The sequence below is a fragment of the Anas acuta genome, chromosome 2 (genome assembly GCF_963932015.1).
Source record: "Anas acuta chromosome 2, bAnaAcu1.1, whole genome shotgun sequence".
NCBI classification, from domain to species: Eukaryota; Metazoa; Chordata; class Aves; order Anseriformes; family Anatidae; genus Anas; species Anas acuta.
This window is the reverse complement of record NC_088980.1, coordinates 49,026,410-49,049,620: the sequence shown is the minus strand read 5'-3', so window position 1 is coordinate 49,049,620 and position 23,211 is coordinate 49,026,410. Positions and strand designations below refer to the sequence as shown.

General features: G+C 36.5%; 1 protein-coding gene across 1 annotated transcript in view; it reads right to left on the bottom strand.

Moving 5' to 3' along the window:
- DCDC2 (doublecortin domain containing 2) overlaps positions 1 to 23,211 on the bottom strand; it is a 62,252-nt gene that overhangs the window by 30,040 nt on the left and 9,001 nt on the right. The window contains 5 exon segments of the mRNA XM_068674718.1: positions 1,858 to 2,056; positions 4,002 to 4,056; positions 5,192 to 5,338; positions 10,205 to 10,336; positions 10,457 to 10,533. Coding sequence (XP_068530819.1) covers positions 1,858 to 2,056; positions 4,002 to 4,056; positions 5,192 to 5,338; positions 10,205 to 10,336; positions 10,457 to 10,533 — 610 coding nt within the window.

Here is a 23,211-nt window from a genome sequence, read left to right as displayed (position 1 = left end):
TGCTTTGTCTGTTCTTAATGTAAGAGATCTGACTGTGATCTACCTAATTACAGCCTAGATGGCTTTGACACTTGGGCACAGTCCTGGACATTTTGCTCTAGGTGTCCCTGCTTGAACAGGGGGCTATAACCAGATGACCTCCAGAGGTCCCTTCCAACCTTAACCATGCTGTGATTTTGTGGTAAGTCTTTACTAAGAGCAGTTCAGTACTCTGAAGAGGATGCTAGACCACAACATATGGATTTTGAGCTCTGTGTAAAGAATTCTGTACCATTACTTCCCAAAATAATGATTCTTTTTTTTTTTTTTTTATTGAAAACTTATCAATGAAATGAGGTATCCAGAGTGGATAAACATTAAATATAAAAGCTTTTCACTGAGCTTTTAAAATAGGTAAGCCAAACATGAAAGTTCTCCTCTGAGAGGTCAGCTCTGCTACTTGCTTTCTTAAATGTTTTTAGCATTAACCACTAAATCCATAAAAAGTAGGGACACACCATGATAATTTCAAGCAAAAGGAACTATTCGGTCATTTCCTGAGTTATAAGGGATGAACATTTCCAGTCACTTCAATTTTAATATAATCACCATTCTTCAGCAAGAAAAAAAATCTATCAAAAAAAGTATAGGCTAAAATTATATCCACTTATCAACAACAGGATAAAAATGGTATTTAACTCAAGACTGAAATGAACTAGAAATTCAACAATCTTACTCTGAAAAAAAAAGACTGTTACATTGCAAAGATTGTATTTCACTGTTCTTTTAAAACTCAGATTTACAGAATGCTCCTGACTCTGGAAGTAAATTTAAAATTCATGATTCTAGACAAATGCAGATGAACAGAACTGTGTTGTTAGATGATGTATACTGAAGTTTTAAACCATGATTAACTATTGCACATTTAATTATGAACACAGCAGTATGAAGTGGTGTCAAATGTTATGAAAAGTATAATTTATTTCTACTGACAGATATTAATTGACCATTATTAATTACTTTTAAAACTATTACTAATGCGGAAAAATAGCCATCCCAGTATGTCAGCAGAATCTATAGTGAGGGGACAGTCTTCTAGCCATTAAATAAAAAAAACACAGGTGGTGGTGGTAAGTATAAAGCACAAAACAAGAAAAACAGTTTATGAAAGAGGATGTTGATGACTACGTTTCATAGAACCCTAGAATGTTTTGGGATGGAAAGATGATTCAGATCCAACCCCCCTGCCATGGGTGAGGCAATTCTCACCAGATCAGGTTGCCCAAAGCCCCATCCAACCTGGTCTTGAACACTTCCAGGGAGGAGGGCATCCACAACTTCTCTGGGCAACCTGTTCCAGTGCCTCACCACCCTCCAAGTAAAGAATTTCTTCCTTATAGCTAATGTAAATATACCCTCTTTTAGTTTAAAGCAATTACTCCTTGTCTTTTCACTACACTCCCTGATAGAGTCCTTCCCTAGTCTTTTTGTTATACAGAAACAGAGTGCTAACCAGGGATCCTCACAGAAAGTGAAGAGTTCTTTGAGTAGGCCAGCTTCTTGTCTTCACTTTTTTTTTGCAGTGCAGAACAGTGGAAGACACTGGTCAAAACAAATTTTCTATTACACTTATATCAAAAGAAAAATGATATGTCCATATTAGTTTATTTCACTTGCAATATATTCTAAATATTGTACACAGCCTCCTGTTCAATTGTAATATCTTGCATAGGTACATTTCCCAGCAAAAAGAACTTCTGTAAGGTAAATCAGCCAGAGTAAGCTGACAATTCAAGAACTATACTAACAGTGTGTTTCACTGGTTTAACAGAAGATAAAAAGCCACTATGCTATGACTGAGTTTATCTCGGTACTGACCATTATCTTGAAGGACTCCTGTGGAGGCTGCTACTCTTGTTTGTTTTCCTTTTGTAGATTTGTTAGAAAAGTGTCCTCTAGACACAGAATCCTCTGGATTGTGGCATTTCTTGTCCTTCCCTTTTGGAGGCTGAGGTGAGTAACTGTTCTCTCCAGGATCACTGGATCCAACGGTAGATTTAGACTGCCGATCATTTCCCTGGAAAAGTGTTCATAATTATCACTGATGAATTCAATTATTATTATTATTTATATCTTAACTTTATTCCAACTTTTTAACATCTATGGGTTGGTATCAGGTGTTACAGAATCACATTAATTTAAAATCAGTACAGTTAAAAGATATCTAATGCAATCTGAAAAAAACATAACTGTCTTATCAACTTGCTATATGATCTGACTGATTAAATCCTCCCCAACAATTCTCAGAAGAAAACACGCATTTACTAAAAGGAAATATTGTTTTGTCTGATGAAAGAAATGGCTAGGCAAATCTATACATGCATACATATAATATACAGCTGTATCTCATCTATGCATATGTGTAAAAAGTCACTAGATATGCAATATATAACTTGTGAATAATTCTTTGCCTGTGTAAATGAAATACGGGTATTAATCTGCTAAGCATCAAAAACGGCTGGAAGAGGATGACAGTCTTTGTGTAGCAGGATCATGCTTAGAAATGGGTCTGTCAGCATGTCACCTCTGAATTACCTCCAAGGAAATCAGCCCATTCCTCTGCTTGTTCTGTTGTGTATCTAGAAACAGGAACAGAAACCTGGTCCTGATTTTCTTCAGCTTTGATGTATGTATGATCCTGAGTTTATCAATAATTCTAATAGCTAGAGATTTTATTAATTTATAAATTTTCCTGAGTCTAAATCTGTTCACAAGAAATATAAAAAACTTAATTGTACATAGTAGCCCTATAGGGTGCAGTTTATACTGTTATATGCTGTTTATGGGTTAAGAGTTTACCAACTGAATACCCTCATTGTTGCCTCTCATTAGTGGCTGTCAGCCTCCTAATTCTGCCAGTCCAATGGCATGCGTAGTGTCTTACTAATCCAGTTGTGTCAAAATGTTCAATATAACAACGAAGTGCTAGAGGACAGAAAATCTTACTAGCATCTGGAACCATTCACCTTATCGCAGACTTAGCTAAATCATGGAAGACAGGTATACTCTGCTTTATTTTTTTGCTTAGTGACATGAACAGTTTATGCCATTTTAGAAACTGCACACCAGAAAGGCCTTTCATTGTGCAAGGGTCATGGACAATTCTTTTCACCTCACATTTAAACTCACATTTAAAATGAAACCATATTCTTTATTGAGGTTTTATCTTCTGCATTCCAGCAATATGGAACAGAGACTTGTATACTTTATTTTGTTTAGTGACTTTAGGGTGGGTGTGTTTTTTTTTTTTTAGTTTGTTAATAGTGGTTGGATATGACCAACTGCCTTAGTAAAAATGACAGACTATGAGTCTGATGCTGTGCTGTCTTGTACTGGTACAGTAAACTACACTTGTATGCAACCGGTGCAAACAGACACTTCTATTCTGATCTGGCACTTCCTGAAATCTACAGTGGACTCATTTTGGACACATATAAGTAGCTGTACGGGACACAAAACAGTGCATACTCAAGCTCTGTGTAGTAATTGTTAGCTAGTGATAAAACAATGATCAGCCAGGAAGCAGTTTTAGGGACTTAATCAGAATCAGCATACAGAAACACCATTTTCTTTAGTAAATTTTGTAAAAGGTCCTGTGTTTTGCTTTTTGGTGTATAATTTGAAAAAACAAAACAAAACAAAATGAAACAAAAAAAGAACCAATACATAAATATAGTTGAAAAGTTGAAAAGGATTATAGGAAAGACCTCAAGGCAACAGTAATCTTTGCTATGGAAGGTTTTCTAAAATATGAGAATCTAAAAAATCTGTTTTCTTAGATTTATTTTGTCTAGCTGACACTGCAAATATCTACAGATACATCAAGCATTAATAAGCATTACACCAGGTGGCTGAGGATTTTTTCCCTTCATATTTAATTAAAACCCAAAGAACAAGGACTTTCCATCTGCTGGAATTAAGCAAAATCAGAAACAAACTTTATTATGGCATTTGATACTTACACTGCCTTTAGATTTTCGAGATCCCACAATTGGAGGTAGTACAGATGCTTTGGAACTGTAGGAATAAGTCATATCTTAGTATTCTGTACACTGTCACTATCATAGACAATATCCTTCTATAACCTAGTCTGATAACACCAAACCAGCTGTGCCAACAGAGTTGTTTTGTCTATTGCACAGCTTTGCTAAGAATCAGTAATTTCTGTTCACTAGACAACATTTAAATGCATAACAATGAACTTATTCAAACAAGTGCATTACATTTCCCCAAAATACACAATTTATGTACTGAAAATCCACAGAGCAGTATTCAGTGAATTACTGTGTAAGATACTTAAAACTAATCTCATGAAAAGTTCCAGCAATTTCAATAAAATTCTGTTTATATCAGTTAATCAACACATCTTAAGCAACATTTCCCACTATCTTTAAATTTATTTATTGTAAACGTTGTTTCCCAAAATACTTTGTTATTCATATTGTCTATAGTTGCTTGCTAAGATAAATAAATAAATAATAAATAAATAAATTGCACCCCAGTTTATGTGCAGACTGTTGCACAAATCCCCTAATTTATTGCAATCTGTGTGACAAATTTCCATTCATTTTTTTCCATTTATTTAATTGAAATGGCTCCCTATTTAGCTTTGCATTTTCCAAAGATACTAAAAGCCCACCTTTTTCCTTACCCTGTTTAAAACCCTGTTTAGGGCTCCATTGTGCAGTAACGCTGTCTAATGAAAAAAAGACACAAGCCTAAAGCATTCTTAAAGGAGTACATATTCCTTAAAACCTAACCAAATAAGAGTAGATGTCAACAGGTATAGTTACACATAATGTCATTCAGATCATAATTCATAATCTCATTTGTGTACCAGTGAAAAAAAAAAAAAAAAAGCCAAAATAAATCTTTATCTGGCAAAAATTGTGTGAAACGTGATCAATGGCATGTTTACAATGTTTACGATATGAAATAATACTTTGAATTTATATTTTTCGTTTATTAAAGATTTCTATCTCAACTTTCTTAAAAGTACTCAATAAAAATTTGCATCCATACAAACCCATCCGTCCATTCCTTACAAACATTTCTGACATTGTGATTTTGACTTTAGTGGTGTTACTTTGTAAATAAATTGATACACATGCACACAAGCATAAAAATCGTATCACACACGTATGGAACTTACCCCTGTGGCCTTCTTATTGTAGATTTGCTAAACAGCAGATCACCATATGGCAACCTCTTAAGCCTTTCTCTACCCACTGCAACATAAAACTGCCCATTCTCCAAATCTGACCCATCCTGTACAAGTTTTCCATCTAAAGTGTAAAGTCTGAAAGACACAGAGAGTTTTATAATAACAAACCTTATCATTCCATCATGTTTACTAAAAGTACTGAAAGCTATGCTGATCTAATCATGTATATTTTCAGATCTGAAAACCAATAAAGTACAGTGAATACAATGATAAGTTGCTACATAAAAAATGACAAGAAATGGCATAGCAAAATAACCTAAATCACAGTTAAACTAATCATAGTTAGAACTAATAAAATATGAAGCACTATGGCAGATAAAATACTCTCACAATTTCTACTTAAGTATGGAGAATAAATTACTTGTAGTTAGGTCTTTAACACCAGATAGATTTTCACCATAATCATTTCTGTTCACACACTTTACTGAGAAGGAAGAAACATTAAGGACTTAGGGGTGAGGGGAGTATGCATGACAACACATTATTTCCAAGCTATGCCAATCACTTCATTGGGATCACTGTCAAATTTGTAATTTTATTTATGGATAATCAATGCAATAAGGAAAGGAGGAAACATTCTATAATGAATGAATCTCTTTCCTATGAAGCACATTCCAAAATTTGACAATATTTAAGTTTAAATTAAAAAGCCAACATTATCACTTTTGCATTAAAATACTGAGTCCCTCAGCACAAGAAGGATGTGGACCTATTAGATCCAGTCTAGAAGAGGATCACAAGGATGACCAAGAGCTGGAGCACCTCTCCTATGAAGACAAGCTGAGGGACTTGGAGAAGAGAAGCCAAGAGAAGAGAAGACTACAGGGAGACCTCATAGCAGCCTTCCAGTGCCTAAAGGGGGGCCAGAGGAAAGCTGGAGAGGGAATCTTTGTCAGGTAGGGATAGGGCAAGGAGTAATGGTTTTAAACTGAAACAGAGTAGGTTTGTATTAGATATAAGGAAGAAATTATTCACTTTGAGGGTGGTGAGGCAATAGAACAACTTGCCCAGAAAAGCTGTGGATGCCCCAGGGTTCAAGGCCAGGCTGGATGGGGCTTTAAGCAACCTGGTATCCCTGGTGTCCCTGCACATAGCAGGGGGGTTGGACTTAGATGATCTTTAAGGTCCCTTCCAACCCAAACCATTCTATGATTCTATGATTCTAAGACTTTTAAATGCAGGAATGTTGAATGGCCATCTTAAATTGTTTTCTCTAAGCCTACTACAGGAGCTACTTTATGTGTTATTCATAAATTTCAATAGTGCAAGGAGAAATAATAAGATTAGGAGATATAATAAGATACATGCATGTACATAGAGAACCTTTTATGAATAATATAAATAGCCTGCCTTGAGAACATCCATGACTTATAGAATCCAAAAAAAACATCAGTTGAACAGAGAAAAAGCTGCCTTTTAAGTTCATACACATAGTGGCATGATCTTGAATAAATACAGAAAAAAAAAATGCAATGTGTAGAACCACTTAGAGAACCACAGAATAGCTGAGTTTGGACAGGACTGTTGGAGACTGTATAGTCCAAGTGCCCTGTAAAGAAGCAAGAGCAATTACAGCAGGTTGCTTAGGGCTATGTCCAGTCGTTTTGAAAACCTGCAAGGATGGAGACTCCAGAAACTTTCTGGGCAACCTATTCCAGCATTTGATGACACAGTATTTTTTTTTCTCTCTTTTATTTAGGTTGAATTTTCTGTATTTTAGTTTGCTCTCATTGTCTCTTGTTCTGTCACTGGACACCACTAAAAACCTGTCTCTGACTTCTTCACTCATCTCCAACAAATATTTAGATGTATTGGTAAGATCCTCCCTAGGCCTTCTCCAGGCTAACCAATGCCAGCTCTTTCCACCCTTTTTCACATAACATGCACCTTCAAGGCCTTCATCTTCATAGCCCTTTGCTACACTTGCTCCAGTATCTCCATGCCTTTCTTATGCTCTCCACAAGAAAGCACTTTGATTTTCTAGGTACATCCTGCACCTAGAAAAGTACTGCACCTAGAAGTACTTCGGTTTTCTAAGAGCAAAGAGCAAATGTCTCAAAGAAAATAAAAAAAGTATACTAACTCTGAAGCATTCTGTATGTACTACTTATATTTTGTATTTTCTTTACTAATGCAAAAATTTCACAGACATCCCAACAATTTGAAGAAAAATTTATGCTTCATTACCATTCAGATCACATGAGTTACACACAAACAATGATAATCTTAAAAAGCAATCTAGACATAAGCAAAAGCTCATTTCTGAATTAATCTGACTGTATTTTGCTAGATTACATTTTGCTTTGTGGAACTTGCATGAAAAAACGCAAATCGGTGTACTGTAGTAGTTTTATATATTTGTATGGTGTTGCATATACACAGCAGTACTTACAGTACTTACACAGCATGTAATGCACTTACAAACATGACTGTGGGTTTTTGTACCTGATCTTTCTCTTTGATTATGTTTTAATATTAAAATACAAAAGTTGTTTGCTTAATGTAACTCCTTTTTTTTTTTTTTTTTTTTTTTTTAATGGACAAATATCTAGTAGTCTCTAGTTGTATATTTCATCCTAAAAATAATAACCATAATAACTGAATGAAACATAATCAGTCACTGAATATGACAAGGGAATTAAAAATGCATTTTTTCAAGAAAAAAAGGAACTTCAGATAAATATATAAGTAACTATTGACTTAACAAGTATCACACAATTCTTGTAACTCTTGCTTCTGAAGCTTTTTACCCACCCACCTGGTTTGAACCATTCAAACACATCCTAGGTTTGCTAATATTTCCCTGGTTAGTATTATGCAGAAGATGTCCTTGGTCTTCTGGTCACTGGGGAATGATCAAAGGTTTATCCTGAGGGCTGTCAGTAGACTCCCATTTTCCCTCCCGAGTACAAGCCAAAAAAGTGGCAGCCAAAACAAAGCAAGCATACAGACTAACGAAGCAGACAACAAAGATACAGCTTGTGGAACTAGTATCCCCAAATACCTGCCTGTCCACACAACAGATACCTGCCAACCAGGTTGCTGTACTCCATCCCCAAGCAAAATTTTGCAAAGAGAAAGGCTACTTCCTCATTGTCTTCTCTCTCATATTACTTATGTCCCTATTCTGATGGGGATGATCTTTTCTTTTTCCTTTTTCTTTTTTTTTTTTTTTTCTTGTAAAGCCATATGTGAAACTACGTAGGACTTGGCAGCCTTGTATGTCATTTAATTACTCAGAAAAGAAACATTGCCATATACCTAATGCAGGTTCTCGTAATTCCACTTACCCTTCTTTAATGAGAAATTATATCTTCCCAGAATCAGTGGTCTAACAAGACCTCCCCTAACACTGACATAGTTTCAGTAAACCCCAGAAATTAATGCATAACTTATTAAAGAACAGCAATCACTTTACTAACGTATTTAATATGCATTCCTAGCATTTTAAGGAAAAGAAAATGAAAACTGCATTAAAAGAAAACCAGAAAAAGGAAAATGTTAAATAATTCAAAAATTAATGTACATTATCTTATTTTTAAATAATTAAAACAATACAGAAGGGAACTTCTTAAAATCAATTCTAAAAATGTATATAATTACATATGCTTTCATACACATTATTCAGGTTTACCAAGGAGTGATACCAAGTAAAGAGAATAAAATGCAAAAGGTTGTTAAATCCCTAAACAACCTAGAAGCAGGAAAAAAATGATGTTGTGAACAGCTGTTACACTGTTCACCTCAGAATTATGATAGCTGAGAATCAGATCCAGAAAACTGCAAAACGTGTTTAAGTTTAGTTTAAGGGAAGTAAAAGTGCTAAGTAGCCTGATAACACAAGCAAGGAAATGCCTGACTGAGAAGAAAAAAACAGATGAGAGCTAACACCCAGCAGACAGCATTAACTTCACCTTTTATGGTCTGCATCAGCTCTGGGAAAGTAATCAGAAGAACTGAAAGAGATTATGAACATTTTACCTTCACTGATTTGAGAAATAGATTGCAAGACTAGCCTCAGACATTGTGTAAGCTGTAAAGAATGATTCCAACAAAAGGCCCTTTCCTGTCTGAAGAATGGATTTCTGTAATGTGCTCTGCATGGGGCAACGCTGGAATGTCAGTAATTTGCCAGTACACACCTTGGCAGTCTGCTTACTCTGCAAAGTTTGTCATGGAGACTGCATATCATTTTGCTCTAAAACTTGCAACAACTATCAGATCATATTTTAGAGAGCTTATTTTCAGGCCTTAAGGTGATTTAAAGTTACGTATCCAAGATGTCATTTGCTACTCCTGGGATACCACAACAATTCAGACCAACAGAAAATATTGGAACTGGAAAACCCTCAACTACAGCTTTGGCCCTGGTTCTTATTAGGAGGCTGAACTGACTGAGCACAGGTCTTCAAAAACCGAAGGATCTAAAACATTTTTCTTGAAATTGTTTGCCCCAATGACTTTAAAGAACTATCAAAATTAAAGGAAAACATGTCAGAGTAAAATAAATGACCTCCATAAAGTCAGTCAAAATGGACTGCATCCATTATTGGATATTCCAAACATTTTACTGAGTTTACAGGTCATTGATTTTATAATGATTCGCAACTTTATTATTAATGTTAAATACATTGCATTATTATTGCATTATTCTATATCTGTTAATAAAATATTTAATCAAGAAATAACAGTTGAAACAAATTGAGGGGCTTTTTTTTCATTTTAAATAGCAGTTGCAATGAAACATGAAAGTGACTTGAAGTAAACATATTTCCATTTTCATAGAATAATAGAATGGTTTGAGTTGGGAGTGAGCTCTTAAGAGAATTTTCTTATAAATTTCCCATAAAGCTGGAAGGATCCATTATATCTACTTAGGGAGTTTTAAGAACATACCTAAACATATCAACTGTATCTCACAAATGTTCAGCTTCTTGATACCTGTGAACAGCTCCACTTCTGAGGGTAACTTTTGCTGTAACCATTTCAAGAATATGGTCCCAGTGATTCAGTGTTTTCCTGGGAATAAGGAGTCGCACTACAGGGCTAATTAGATCTCCATTAGCAATCAGGCTGAAATAAAGCAAAGTAAAATAGTTTGGAAGAGTATTTAAAGCAAAACCCATCTGAAATTAAGAAAGAAAAACAAAACAAAACAAGACAGATATTTTACTAACATAAAATTCTGCTTACAAAATAGTGTAGGGCTCCTGGAGCGGCTTTCGAAACCGTGCTGATGCAGTAATTCTACTATGAGTAACTGGCTTGACCTGTAAGGACAAAGAGAATTAGAAATTACTCTGTCTTCACGTTGAGATAGAGCTGACCACCAGCAAGAAGGGCAGGGTATCTGGATAAAGAAGCTCCTGTTTTTAAAACATGTATTTTATTCCATTCCAGCTTCACCTTTTAAAAAGCATATATAATTACTATTGCAGGTTCACATAATTGCTGAATAACAACAACAGCATGGCACAATATACAGTGTCCTGTGAGATGACAGAATTATATGGGCATCTTTTGTGACTTGTCCATCAATGTTCCTAAGCACACAAGGAAATACCTCCAAACATTGTTCTTATTTTCTTAGTCTCCACTGCTTGTAAATAGCTCAGACAATTAAACTTCTATCTTTTTTAACAATAAGTGCTATCTCTGGGTCTTTCTTCTATTATGTAGTATTCTTTTTACTCATGTATAGGTCTTTATCTCATCAGTGATTTACAAAGGTTGCTGAACACTATCTTCATTTTAGAGAATTGACTCAAATGAGGTGAATTGCAGAATAAAATACAAACATTCTAGCATTATGCCCTGTACCCTTTTGTTGATACTGTGTTGAGAACAGAAAGGTTGCTCAACATAAATCCCATTATATTGAATACAAGGTTATGCAATACTGCCTAGCTACAATTCCCTTTGGAATTAATAAACATACATTCAAATTTAAAAAGAAGAAAATGGAAAAATAAAAACAAACTCCAAAATCATTAGGAAATTTTCCTAATTCTTCATAATTAGAATATCAAAGTAAAGTGTCAATCCACACAAAAAAAAAAAAAAAAAAAAAAAAAATCAGAAGTCTCAAATACATTAAGAAGTTGGCAACATTTCTTTAGAAAGCTATAAAAACTTAAAGGTTTAAATAGCTGGCATGATCAGATAGAGACATTCTTTAAAATATATGTATAAAATTTATTTAAATTGGCAATGTTCCAAATCATTGTGTAATGCAGTCTAATGATGTGATGTGTTGCAGCTTTATCACACTTTGTGCTAACTTAACCAATACTTCCCATTAAATTTAGGGAAAATGGTCTGGGCTCCAGTGCTTTAAATCTTTGCATGGGTTTTCATAAAACTTAAGTTAGGGCTACAGGTCTGCTTTCCACATATTTCTCTTGCATAGACTGTAAAAAGAGAAAGATAAAGAAAAACAAACAAACAAACACAAAAACAATAAAAGAGGTGCTCAGTCTAGTAGATATTCCAAAGTGGTTAAAAATGATCTTTAAAATAATCAAATTCACTTGAATTCACTTTAGCATCTTGCCTTTCCTAGAGTCTCTTGTAAGCAATGTAGCCCTCCCAACCTTCCATTTTCAGAGTCTTGCAGGACTTGAAAGCCTGCACTGGTTGTGGACAGAGGAAGGTAGAATTAGCCTTCACGCAGCAAAGTGACTAAATGGAAGCAATCAGCAGCGTTAGGGTTATGGTGATCTGAAGACCAGTATAAGGGACATTTTAGTCAGAGTCTTCTTCAAGAGGAGAAACAGAAAGAAAGATATAGCTGCATTGTTACAGCAGTGCTTCTGGACCAGTCCAGGAAATGAGCCCCTGGCATGGCTGTCGACCTCCCTTTACTTTTTATTTGCATTAGTCTGTACATAAACTATGCCTTACTGCCTGAAGTAATTTTGGTTCCCAGACTTGACATTAATTCCAATGTGCTCTGAACCGGGTGGAAGATTCACACCTATGACTACAGGCTTGGAAGTGAGTAAGAAAGCTGTTTGATATTTTTGCAACCTTAATGATTCTATTCTATATTTCTCATAATTATGGGAGGCAAAGATATTTTTGGAGATTGCCAAATAATGGAAGAACTCAGCCATTCTTGAAGAAACATTTAAAGCACATTTTCAGGGCACAAGTTGTCATTTAGATCACTAAAATTTGAGATGAAAAATTACTAGGTCGCAGGAAGAATAAGAAAACACACTTTAAACTGTAACATCTGAAAACATTTCTATTGCTGCTTGAGACATTAATGGTTATTTGCACACTGTAAGCAATCTAATAGAAAGCTTCAGAATTTGAAAAAATATGGTAACTTTCTAAAGAGTATGCTATTGAAGGCTGAGGTAATACTGATTTACATCTGGTCCTAATATTTACACTCCAAACACAGGTTGCATTCAAAATGGGAATGACATAACTCAGGCTGTCCCTACACCTCTCTTATAGCTGCTAGGTTGCCAGGCTTATCCTTTATAGAGTATTTGATACATAACTAGATTACAAGGCTAAAAGACTGACTGATCCCATGCTTGTAGAAACTCCAGACCTAACTAACAATCAGGTCACTACAGATGTCCTTGACCAGCATTAGCCATAGGTATTAGAGAGTAAAAGGAAAATACTTAAAGTTCTGGAACACTTTTTCCTCATTAAATCCAAAATGCTACATTTGAAGACCTCAGAGGAGTAATGAGAGGAGATGGACTGTTAGCCCTTTCAAAAATCTGCTCACACAGTACTCTCATTAGTAAACCTCAAAGCACTTGATACCGATTTCTCTAATGACAAAGAAACAAAAACTGGAATAATGACACAGAAACCCATGGGAAAAACCAGGGCTATGTCTCCCAAAGCCCACTCAAATCTTCAACACCACACTGTCTCCCAGGCACAAACATTGTCCCTCTAAACTGACTTCTCACTTCCAGCAAAAGTATTTCCCATCTGTGATACAATGCACATATTGAAATTCTTCCTCTGCTTGCCAGCATCTAATAATTCTTCAGCCTTCCACAGCAAGATCAATGTAAAATACCCAGAAACAACAGCACAAGAAATCCATACTGAGTACACTTGATAATTCTTTAAGGACAGTGGGATACTTTTTAAAGGTCCTTGTCACATCTGGCTTTCCTGGTCCTTCTTTAGGTATCTGCTTTACTTTCTCAGAATAACCCACCTCTCATGCACAACACTGTAAATGAATTTTGAACTCCTGCTTTATGTTATGTTTGTCAAAGCAATATTTAAGAAGTAAGTAATATTTAAGAACTAACACTTTGATCCCAGTGACTGAGGCACTACATAAAGCCTTAACTGTTTCAAAACTACAGTGCTACTTTACCTCTGATTACTATTTAGATAACAAGCTAAAACCTGATGACATGGCATTGCTCAAATTTGTTAAGAAAGCCCTAACTGTTTAAGCAGTATTCCTTTAGCCATCAGGGAGCAGGCAGCAGGGATGGTGTACTAGATAATCTCAGCTACACCCCTTTTTTCCATGAAAGGCTGGATCAAGAAGCAACAGGCACAAAATGAAACACTGGGAGAAAACACTTTATTGTGAGGGTGACAGAGCACTGGAACGGGTTGCCCAGAGAGGTTTTATTCAAAACCCTCGTGGATGCCATCCTGCACAATGTGCTCTAGATGATCCTGCTCGGCAGTGGGGTTGGACTAGATGGTCTTCAGAGGTCCCTTCCAACCTCAGCCATTCTGTGATCTGATGGGCTGTTGAGGTCCATTCCAACATGGGCTGATCTGTGATTCTAACCTCCTGTGATTAGTTTGGGGTTTGCTGTTCATGCACAACTCCACCATCGAAAAGCTTTACAGCACTTTTCCTAAAAGCTGATTCTTTATTCATTCCTGATTCTCACTTCTGCAGTTAATACCCATGCCCAAGCTTGCACACATTCAAAACTGACCATAAAGTCAAGTGCTTTGATCCAGTCTGCAACACTCAGGTTTCAATGATCTTTACTGGAACTAGTTAGAAAGCATTCACTAAATATAAAGAAGCCCTTCAGGATAGTCCCAGGTGTGTCCAATTATTTACTTGTTCCTGCGAGCTGATGAAACCATTAATTTTGATGTAGGTTCCTCAGAAGGCCATCATGTTATTGCACACAGCCCAATCACTGGGCCCCTGAGAAAACAAGCAACCTGACAGATGTTAAGGGCTCATTTATTATTCGAAGGATTGTATTTCTGCCAACAATAGATACTGTGGCATCAGCTAGCAAGTCTGTCTTTTAGGTTACTCTCTCAAAGAGTCATTAATATTTCTGACAGCCTTCTGTGGCCTAAAAGACAGCCCTGGTCTTAAACAAGAAAGCTGCAGGGAACTGTAAGATGGGACCCGCTTGGGCAGAAACTTAACGCTTTTCTTTTCTACCTAAACATAGCCTAAACCAGAACAAAATACAAACTTGTGTTATTTTTCTAAGGATGTTTAAGTCTAATTTCCTTACTGTATCAAAAAGCAAAAAGCATATGTTAATGCAACATTTGCTAATTCACTAATGTAAGACCATAAAAATCAGTGTATGCAAATGCTAAGATGACTCTGACAACGTTAATGTGCTTAAAACACCCCACAAGTGCTTGGCACAGTGCATAGATGACACCTTTGTTTCTGGGAGTTTGGAACAAAGTATCCCAAAGTAAATTAAGCAGGTACTGGACTATATTGGTACAGAACTCTCCAAAGAGTCTTTTGTCACACCCAGCATGAACAGTGAAGGCAAGAATATTACATCTTTCCATGGGGTCCACACCTGCTCTGAGAGGAAAAAAAAAAATCATAGGAGAAAAACAAAACAAAACAAAACAAACAAACAAACAAACAAAAGAAGGTAAACCCTGCTAAAGCACACAGGTGTGCACAACATTTTCATTTTTTACACTAGTAAGCATTTCCACAATGCTCAAGATATCATTCTTACAGATGGTCAATGTATGTTCTGTTTACAGCATAGCTTCTCGAGCTCTCCAAGTACAACAATGCAAAACCACAACACAAGCTACTCTACCCACGTTTATTAAAAATTGGTTTGGCTAGACCTATTAAAAAAAAAAAAAAAAAAAAAAAACCTGTAAAAAACAAACAAACAAAAACAACCTATACAATATTCTTCTAATTAAGCTGTCCTATTATTTTTCTTTTTTTTTTTCTTCCTATACAGTCTTCCCTTTACTATCTCTTATTGTTTAGAACAACTTGTGTGACCAATGTTAAACTATTTAAGGGTATGAAAAAGAACTTACTTTCTACATCAAGACAAATAATTTAAATATACAGTGGTAGACATTAATAAAATACCAAGTGCTCAGCTACTATAAATCAATATAGTTTCTTTGAAGTATACAGAGTTATGCAAAACCACCCCAGTGGAAGACCTGATCCAGGGTTTAATTAAAGAATGAGACTGCTCATATTTCTCTTGTAGGAGGTACCACAATATTGCAGTGTCTGGAATAGCCTGACCCTCTGGCACTACAGAGTTACACATTAACAAGGAAGTGGTCTTGGGTGAAAGTTTGTGCTTACATTAACAGAACAGCATCACTAGACCCCTATGTCCTTTATTTTCTTTTAATTTTACCAGCCACATTCACAACTGATGTAAATCAGGCCATTCACATTTACGTCAGCTTTTGTAAATTTACATTAATCAATGGTTTGGTCCCATTATGATTTTATCTTCAAATTTTGTACATTTTCAGTTTGTTTCAAAAGACCCATCCAAGGGCAGCTTCCATATCCTACTGACAAATTTGTTGCCAGCATTTCATTATTTGTGATGAGATACTCATCTGAGGTACTAAATAACAACATACAGCAGTAACAAAAAGCATTTAGAACAGGAAGAAGAAAGCATCATACTAGTTGAAACTTAGAGGAAACTTTAAGCAACCTTTAAGCAAGCCAGAGACAGTTAAACAAATTGCTTTATAACAACATTCTATAAAATGTTTTCCCTTATAAAATACGCTAAATATTCACAAAATTTAACTAACACATGCAACACACTTAGCAAACATATACCACACACCACATAATCTACTTTAGGTACTTACATCTTCCACTGTTGACTGTTGGCAAAAATAAAAATAAATAAATAAATAAATAAATACTCAGCAGCCAAACTGTTACTTCAGGTATACTATCATATATGAAAAACAGTTTTTCTATGAAAATCATTTTGAATTATCATGCCTATATTTACCATGTAAACATTTATATAGTGTGTATATATATGCATACATACACACAGATCAATTTAATGCACTTTTCATACAAAAATTTCTATTTTGTTTATGTTCAGCTGTGAAAGACTGAAGATCAGCTAAAAATTTACTCTTTTTTCAAACCTTGTGGATGGGTTCAGCCGTCAACTGAATATTAAGAATGCTTTGCTGTGCAGTGCTTCTAACTAAAATGTTTTACGGAGAAGACAAGGTTAGAAGTGTATCACTGTAGTAAGATCATCATTGAGAATGGCTATTCAGGTAAGGTCTCTGAGCAACCCATGCTTTGGTTTGAAATACACAGATTAAAAAGAAGAGTTTTCACTTCTTCATAAATACGATAACAGGTAAAAATGTTGAATATTTATTGTCTCGCGTAAAGCTGTTTGCTTATCCCTATGTGTAAAGTTTTTGCTTCTGTGAATGCTACCCTGTACTTTTCACACATTCTACTCAAACCTAGACCAGAAGGTAGAGACCTAGCAAACTATTCAACATTTCGGCTGGGTACTCAGGACTTGCAAAAGGTGTGTGATACTTCAGAGAATCAATCCTAAACCAGAAAATGATGTAGTTCACTAAATAGTATTTTAATTGTCCTCTGAAATTACCATGCTACACATTTAATTTCTAAAAACTAGGTGATTTTAATGTACTTGAGAATAGTTTAAAGTAGAAATGTGACATTCTTAGCTTGGCTTTTCCCCCCAGCGTACATCAAAAACTTAGAGACAAGCTAAATACAGAATTCTGGTGGCAACTCTACAGGCTGCCGTGAAGAAATGGGCTAGTTATCCTTAGACAGGAAAATAGACGGGAAATTTCCTTAGACAGGAAATAGGAAATAAATTTCCTTTTCCTACCAGAAGAGAGCCCTATCAGAGGGGTCAAACTGAGCAACTGCAAGATTTACAGGTTTACATGTATTTATAAAGCCATTTTGGATGGCAGCAAAACAACAGCCAAAAAAACTAACCTCACTGAACTAGGTGCTGTGCGCCAGTTTGATATAAATCTGGTTAAAGAGCTTGCCTTTCTTACTACTGTATTAATATAGCCTTGGGTGTTACTACCATCTCACTCATGACTCACGTCACAACTAACCTTCTATAACTAACCTAAGTTTTAAATATTTCAACACAATGTTACATACCAAATTTATCAGCTCATGCAATGACCCATGGCTTTACCAGCTTGTTACAATGGCCTGTTTGTTAATCAATGTGCACAGGAAAATTGAGAGCAAATATTTGCATTCCCTTAGGGTAGAACTGGGGTCAAAAGAACCAAAACCCCATTTATACACACCATCACCATCCTGTGATGTGAAAGAAAGTAATGTTCAAGGTTCAGTGATCAAAAGCTAATTAGAAAGATAAAAGTTACTTTTTCTAAAGCTATCACAACATAGGAAATATCGTACCTACTTCACAGAAACATGACTTCTTATAAACAGGCATTTTTATACACTTTAACTAAAGATGAGGAGTCAGATTCACATAGGAGTTTTGTCAGTACAAAACCATTTTGGTTATCTTACACAGTAATAAACCTGGGTAATCTACTTTTCTCTTGCCACTTTGCATTGCTAGATGGTACACTGGATAGTACAAAACAGCCTTGAGCAAGAGACTACTAGCCTTTCTTCTTGAATGAATACAAAGCACCACTCAAACTGCTGTTACCTGCCAGGATTTCCAAGTTTACATAAATAGGTCACAAAATCACAGCTGTACACAGGCTTCTCAGCCCACACAAAGAACAGGTGAACTGGAAATGAACTATGCCAGAAGGCACTTACATCAAGACTTCCAGATTACAAGTCTCCAACAGAACTCCCAAAGTGTTTAAAGCCACTCTCTTCCAAAAGAAATAGCTGGGATCCCTGTGTTTACCTCCAAGGTAAACCACCCTCCTTTTCAGCCATGGTAGGTGAGCTGGAGGTTATATGCCCTGTGCATCTGGGGGATAAGTTTTGGCCCAATTAGCTAAACCCTGGAAAGAAAAGTTTCATTCAAGATCTGTCATAGTTTTGGGGCATTGTACGATGGGCCAAATCTTCAGTTGTCCTAGATGAGTCAATTGCATTTCCTTCTCTGCCCAGGCACTAAGCCTGTGCAGTGTTCCAAAATATATCACATTTGAGTTCCTTTTGGATCCCAATGACAGCACATTCTTCTTCTTAGTTGTATGATACTATACCCCACACTGTTACAACACAGACAATGATGGGATCAATAATGCATATTTTATCCAAGCAAAATAGATCCTGACATTTATTTCTGTCACTGACACAATATTGTCAACTGTCACCATTTTTACCTCTCATTATTTGAGTATTTTTCCTGAATTCCTTACACACTGAAGCTAAGACTTTGACCTCCCTGGTTAATTAAAAGGGCCTGAACCTGTAAACAGTGACTGCTGAAGAATAAAAAGCAACTCCAAAAAGATCAAATTTTTCAAAGGTAGAAGTTGTTAATGCTTCCAGTAAGAAAACTTAATGTGCAGCAAAAAGTTTTTAATGAAACCAACATGTCTCATTAAAAGCTTCAGTGCTTGTATCTCTTCCCTTCCCTCCACCCTCATCACAGTAACCCTGCAGAATGAGGCAGCTGTGCCAACTGAGGAAGTGACGAACTTTCAAGTTCCATATCATATGCAATACACACCATTAAATCTCCAGTGCCATGAACCAAGGCCTCTGCAAACCTTTCTGTTGCTCCAAAATCCACTAAAGCCAATCTGTAAGGAATCTGGTAATTAAAATATTCAGAATTTTACAATTCAGGTATACAGAACTATGCAAACAGTAATTTTATGAATCTGCAGGCCCAGTTAGAAAAAAAGGACACAGCTCTGTTTTAACTGGATGTCTGGTCATTTCTTCTCTGATTCCTCCTGGTATTAGATTATGAACACTCGGGAAGAGTATCTGTTTTGTATGACTTGTTTTGCTAATTATGTTACCAGGATACTAAATAGCAAACAATGCAATATAAAGTTTAACTATTAAAGATGCTGCTCAGGAGATTAAAGATGTATATCAAAATTATTTAATCTTTGCATTTTGATAGTCTTATTCCCCATACTCCTAATTATAGAAGTCCTAATTATATACAGCATCAGAAAAATGAGAAGTACGTCACTCGGTCTCCTACAAGCAGCAGAAGAAATCAAGCTGTTTAGATGTGAACTTCCAAGAGGGTTTTTATACTGGCATAGAATTATAAAGTGGACCTTTATGCAGTTTCTTTCCAGATGTGAATATTCTGTATACAGTAATTTAAAGTACCACAATAAAGTACCACAATATTTATTTGTTTCTTTCTTTTAGGAAAAAAAAAATAATTCCCATGAGTATGGCATCAAATGGTTGTAGCTTGCACACACTGGGATCATTTCTAAGGTATTTATTAGACAGCATTCTGCTCATCATTGGTGAGGCCACTTGTGTATTACTGTGTCCAGCTCTTGGCCCCCCAGTACAAGAGAGACACATAGACGTACTGGAAAGAGTCCAATGGAGGGTCACCACAATGCTCAAGGGACCAGAGCACCTCTCCTTTAAGGAGAGGCTGAGAGAGCTGGGACTGGAGTTCAGCCTGGTGAAGAGAATGCTTTCATCAGGGGGATCTTATCAATGTCTATAAATACCTGGGGGGAGGGGATGAGGAAGATGGAACCACGCTTTTTTCTGTGGTGCCTACTGACAGAGCTACAGGCAGTGGGCACAAACTGCAGCACAGGAAGTTCCATCAAACATTGGGAAGCATTTTGCAGTACGGACGACTGAGCACTGGAATAGATTCCTCAGAGAGGCTGTGGAGTCTCCCTCCCTGGAGATCTTCAAAAGGCATTTGGACGTGTTCCTGGGCAACCTGCTCTAGGTGTCCCTGCTTGAGCAGGGGGGTTGGATCAGATGGCCTCCAGAGGTCCTTTCTAACCTTAACCATTCTGTGATTTTCAGGCACTCTACCCTCAGAAAATTATATCCTGTACAGAGAAAATATGGATGAAACATTTCTCATTGACAGGTAAAAATTAAAATGAATCAAGAGACCACTCACTGAAAAACAGCCACTTTTTTCCCATGGTTAGAAGTATCGGATATGATAAATATTAGGTTCAAAATAAACAATAATTACAAGTACTGAGATTTTTCATGAGAGCGTACTTGGAAAAATATATGAGTGTGTTAGAGACAAGGTATATCCAGCATTAATATATCAAAATCATTTGTGAAGTCAAGACATTATAAACTTTAAAAATTCAATTTTTACAGATTCATAGAATCATATAATTGCCCACAGATGACTGGAGACTCCACTGTAGCAAGAAAAATGAACTTAATGGATACAGAAGAAATAATTGACCTAAATGATACTACAGCAATTACGTTTTAAAATGTGGAGGAACAGAGGGAAACAGAAATGACAACTCTTCAAAATATTTTTATAGCAACATCTCAGATGTATTTTAAGGAAAATTCTAATGACAAGTTCTGATCTGTCAAGTCTCAAACACTGAAGATACAAACAGGAAGAGCATTTTCCATTTCACCCTGCCCTGTCGAGGTGCCTGACTCTTCAGCTGACTCTGGACAGTGCTAGGGAGTCCTTCCTGATCCAGGATCCCACCAAGGACAGAGCGTCTAAATGACCTAGACTGTGATCTGCTGATAAACTATGCCTGCCCCATAAGATCCCATAGCTGATGGGCTACAGCTTGAGACTGTCAGCAGGAGGCACATTCTGCCAGTCACAATCTTGTTCTGCAGCCACATTTCATCAAAGGACCAGACACACTCTGTGAAGTCCCCTAGGAGGCAAATGCCCTCCACTGCATGTTCTAGTACATGACTGTGTCATCCAGCATGTGATCAGCATGAGGGACTGACAGGCACTGCATCAGAAAAGGAAATGAAAAAGTTTCAAAATATTAAAGCACTTATTCACATCCTTGTAATTATCAAGCTGTTTCACTATAGAGGGATGTTCTGGGGTTGCACACAGATGCAAATACTCAGGTCATAAATGCATGAAAGTTTTGAGGAATCTTTACTAATCCTCTGAAAAATCATTAGTGGGAATACTGATTGTTGTATTCTACAAATACTTCTCCAAATATGACCACATCTAAACCAGCCTATAAAAGAAGAATCTGCAAATGAAATAGAATAATGTAACAGCAAATCATGCTTATGTAAGACAGTGAAAAAAGGATTGAAGCACAGGAAAAAAGTGATCAAGAAACAGCTACTAAGTTTCAGGCAATAAAATTACAGAAGTATACCCAGTCTGATCATGCAAGAAATCTAGAAGTGGTGGTGGGTCTCCCTGAACCCACATGAGGGCTGGGGGAGCAAAGTCCCACCCACTGTAAGTGAAGAGCAGGTTCGAGACCACCTGATGGAACTTCACAGGTACACATCTATGGGGCCCAATGGTGCGCATCCCATGGTCCTGAAGGAAATGGCTGATGTAGTTGCCAAGCCTTTCTCCATCATATTTGAAAAGTCCTTCCAGTCAGGCAAAGTCCCTGGTGACTGGAAGAAGGGAAACATCACTCCCATTTTTAAAAAGGATTGAAAGGAAGACCTGGGGAACTACAGATTGGTGAGCTTCACCTCTGTGCCTGGGAAGATCATGGAACAGATCCTCCTGGACGGGAGGAACTGGTGGAGAAGGAACCCTTCCAACCCAAGCCATTCTGTGATTCTGTGAAAGGTAGGATAATGTCTGGTGGGTGGTTGGCAGAGAGACCCTAGTGCATCCCTCGGACCTGGGCCCCTGACATGCATCACTGAATCTGGCAGTCCAAGACCATGCATATACACAGTCACTTGTAATGATAAACAACAGCACTCCAGAGTGAACCCACTACTCAAAGAAGGTGGTTAATGAGATCCTTCCTCAACTAGCCCAACACTTGCCAACCGGCTCTTACAGTGCCAATTTTCATACTCACTGCCTATACTTACAGCTCCCAATCAGAGGGCGATAATGTTATAAATACACGATCAATAAGCAAACATGTTATAAAGTGTGGAGCATTGTTTCCATAGCATTGTCCCAGCTGCTTAAATATCTTAAAAAACAATGGTGAACTTGAGGAAAGGAGTGTACATCATCCTTGTTTCTCTATAATATAGATCCAGATCTAGATATGGCTTATGTAGAGTAAGAAATATACATAATGTGTTCTTAAATATTTTAAAAAACTTTTTCTGGAATATAAATTGGTAAGAGAGATCCAAGTGAACAATGAATCCTGAGCTGCACAAAAGATACTTATGTTATTGTTTGCTACACAATCATCTTGTCCTATAAGCCCAGGAGAAAAAATAAAGTGCAAACAAACAAACTAAAAAAGTCAGTGTTGTTACTACCTAAGAAAATCTGTCAGCTATCAACCAAGGGCAAATCTATCTATATGGCCAGTAATGCAGCTTAACACAGGCCTACTATAAATTTAGTAAATCAAATCTGTTTCATTATGTTCATTTGTTCTTCCTGTTGAAAGAGACTGGTTCTTTGATATCAAAGTACATCAATTCTTCTTAGGTGCCTTCAATTCTTTACTTTCATTGCAAAGATGGTTATTTTCAGTATGTTCAAAAAACTGTTGGTCATAAAAAGTCAGACAAAGAAAGGAGGTTTCAGATGCAC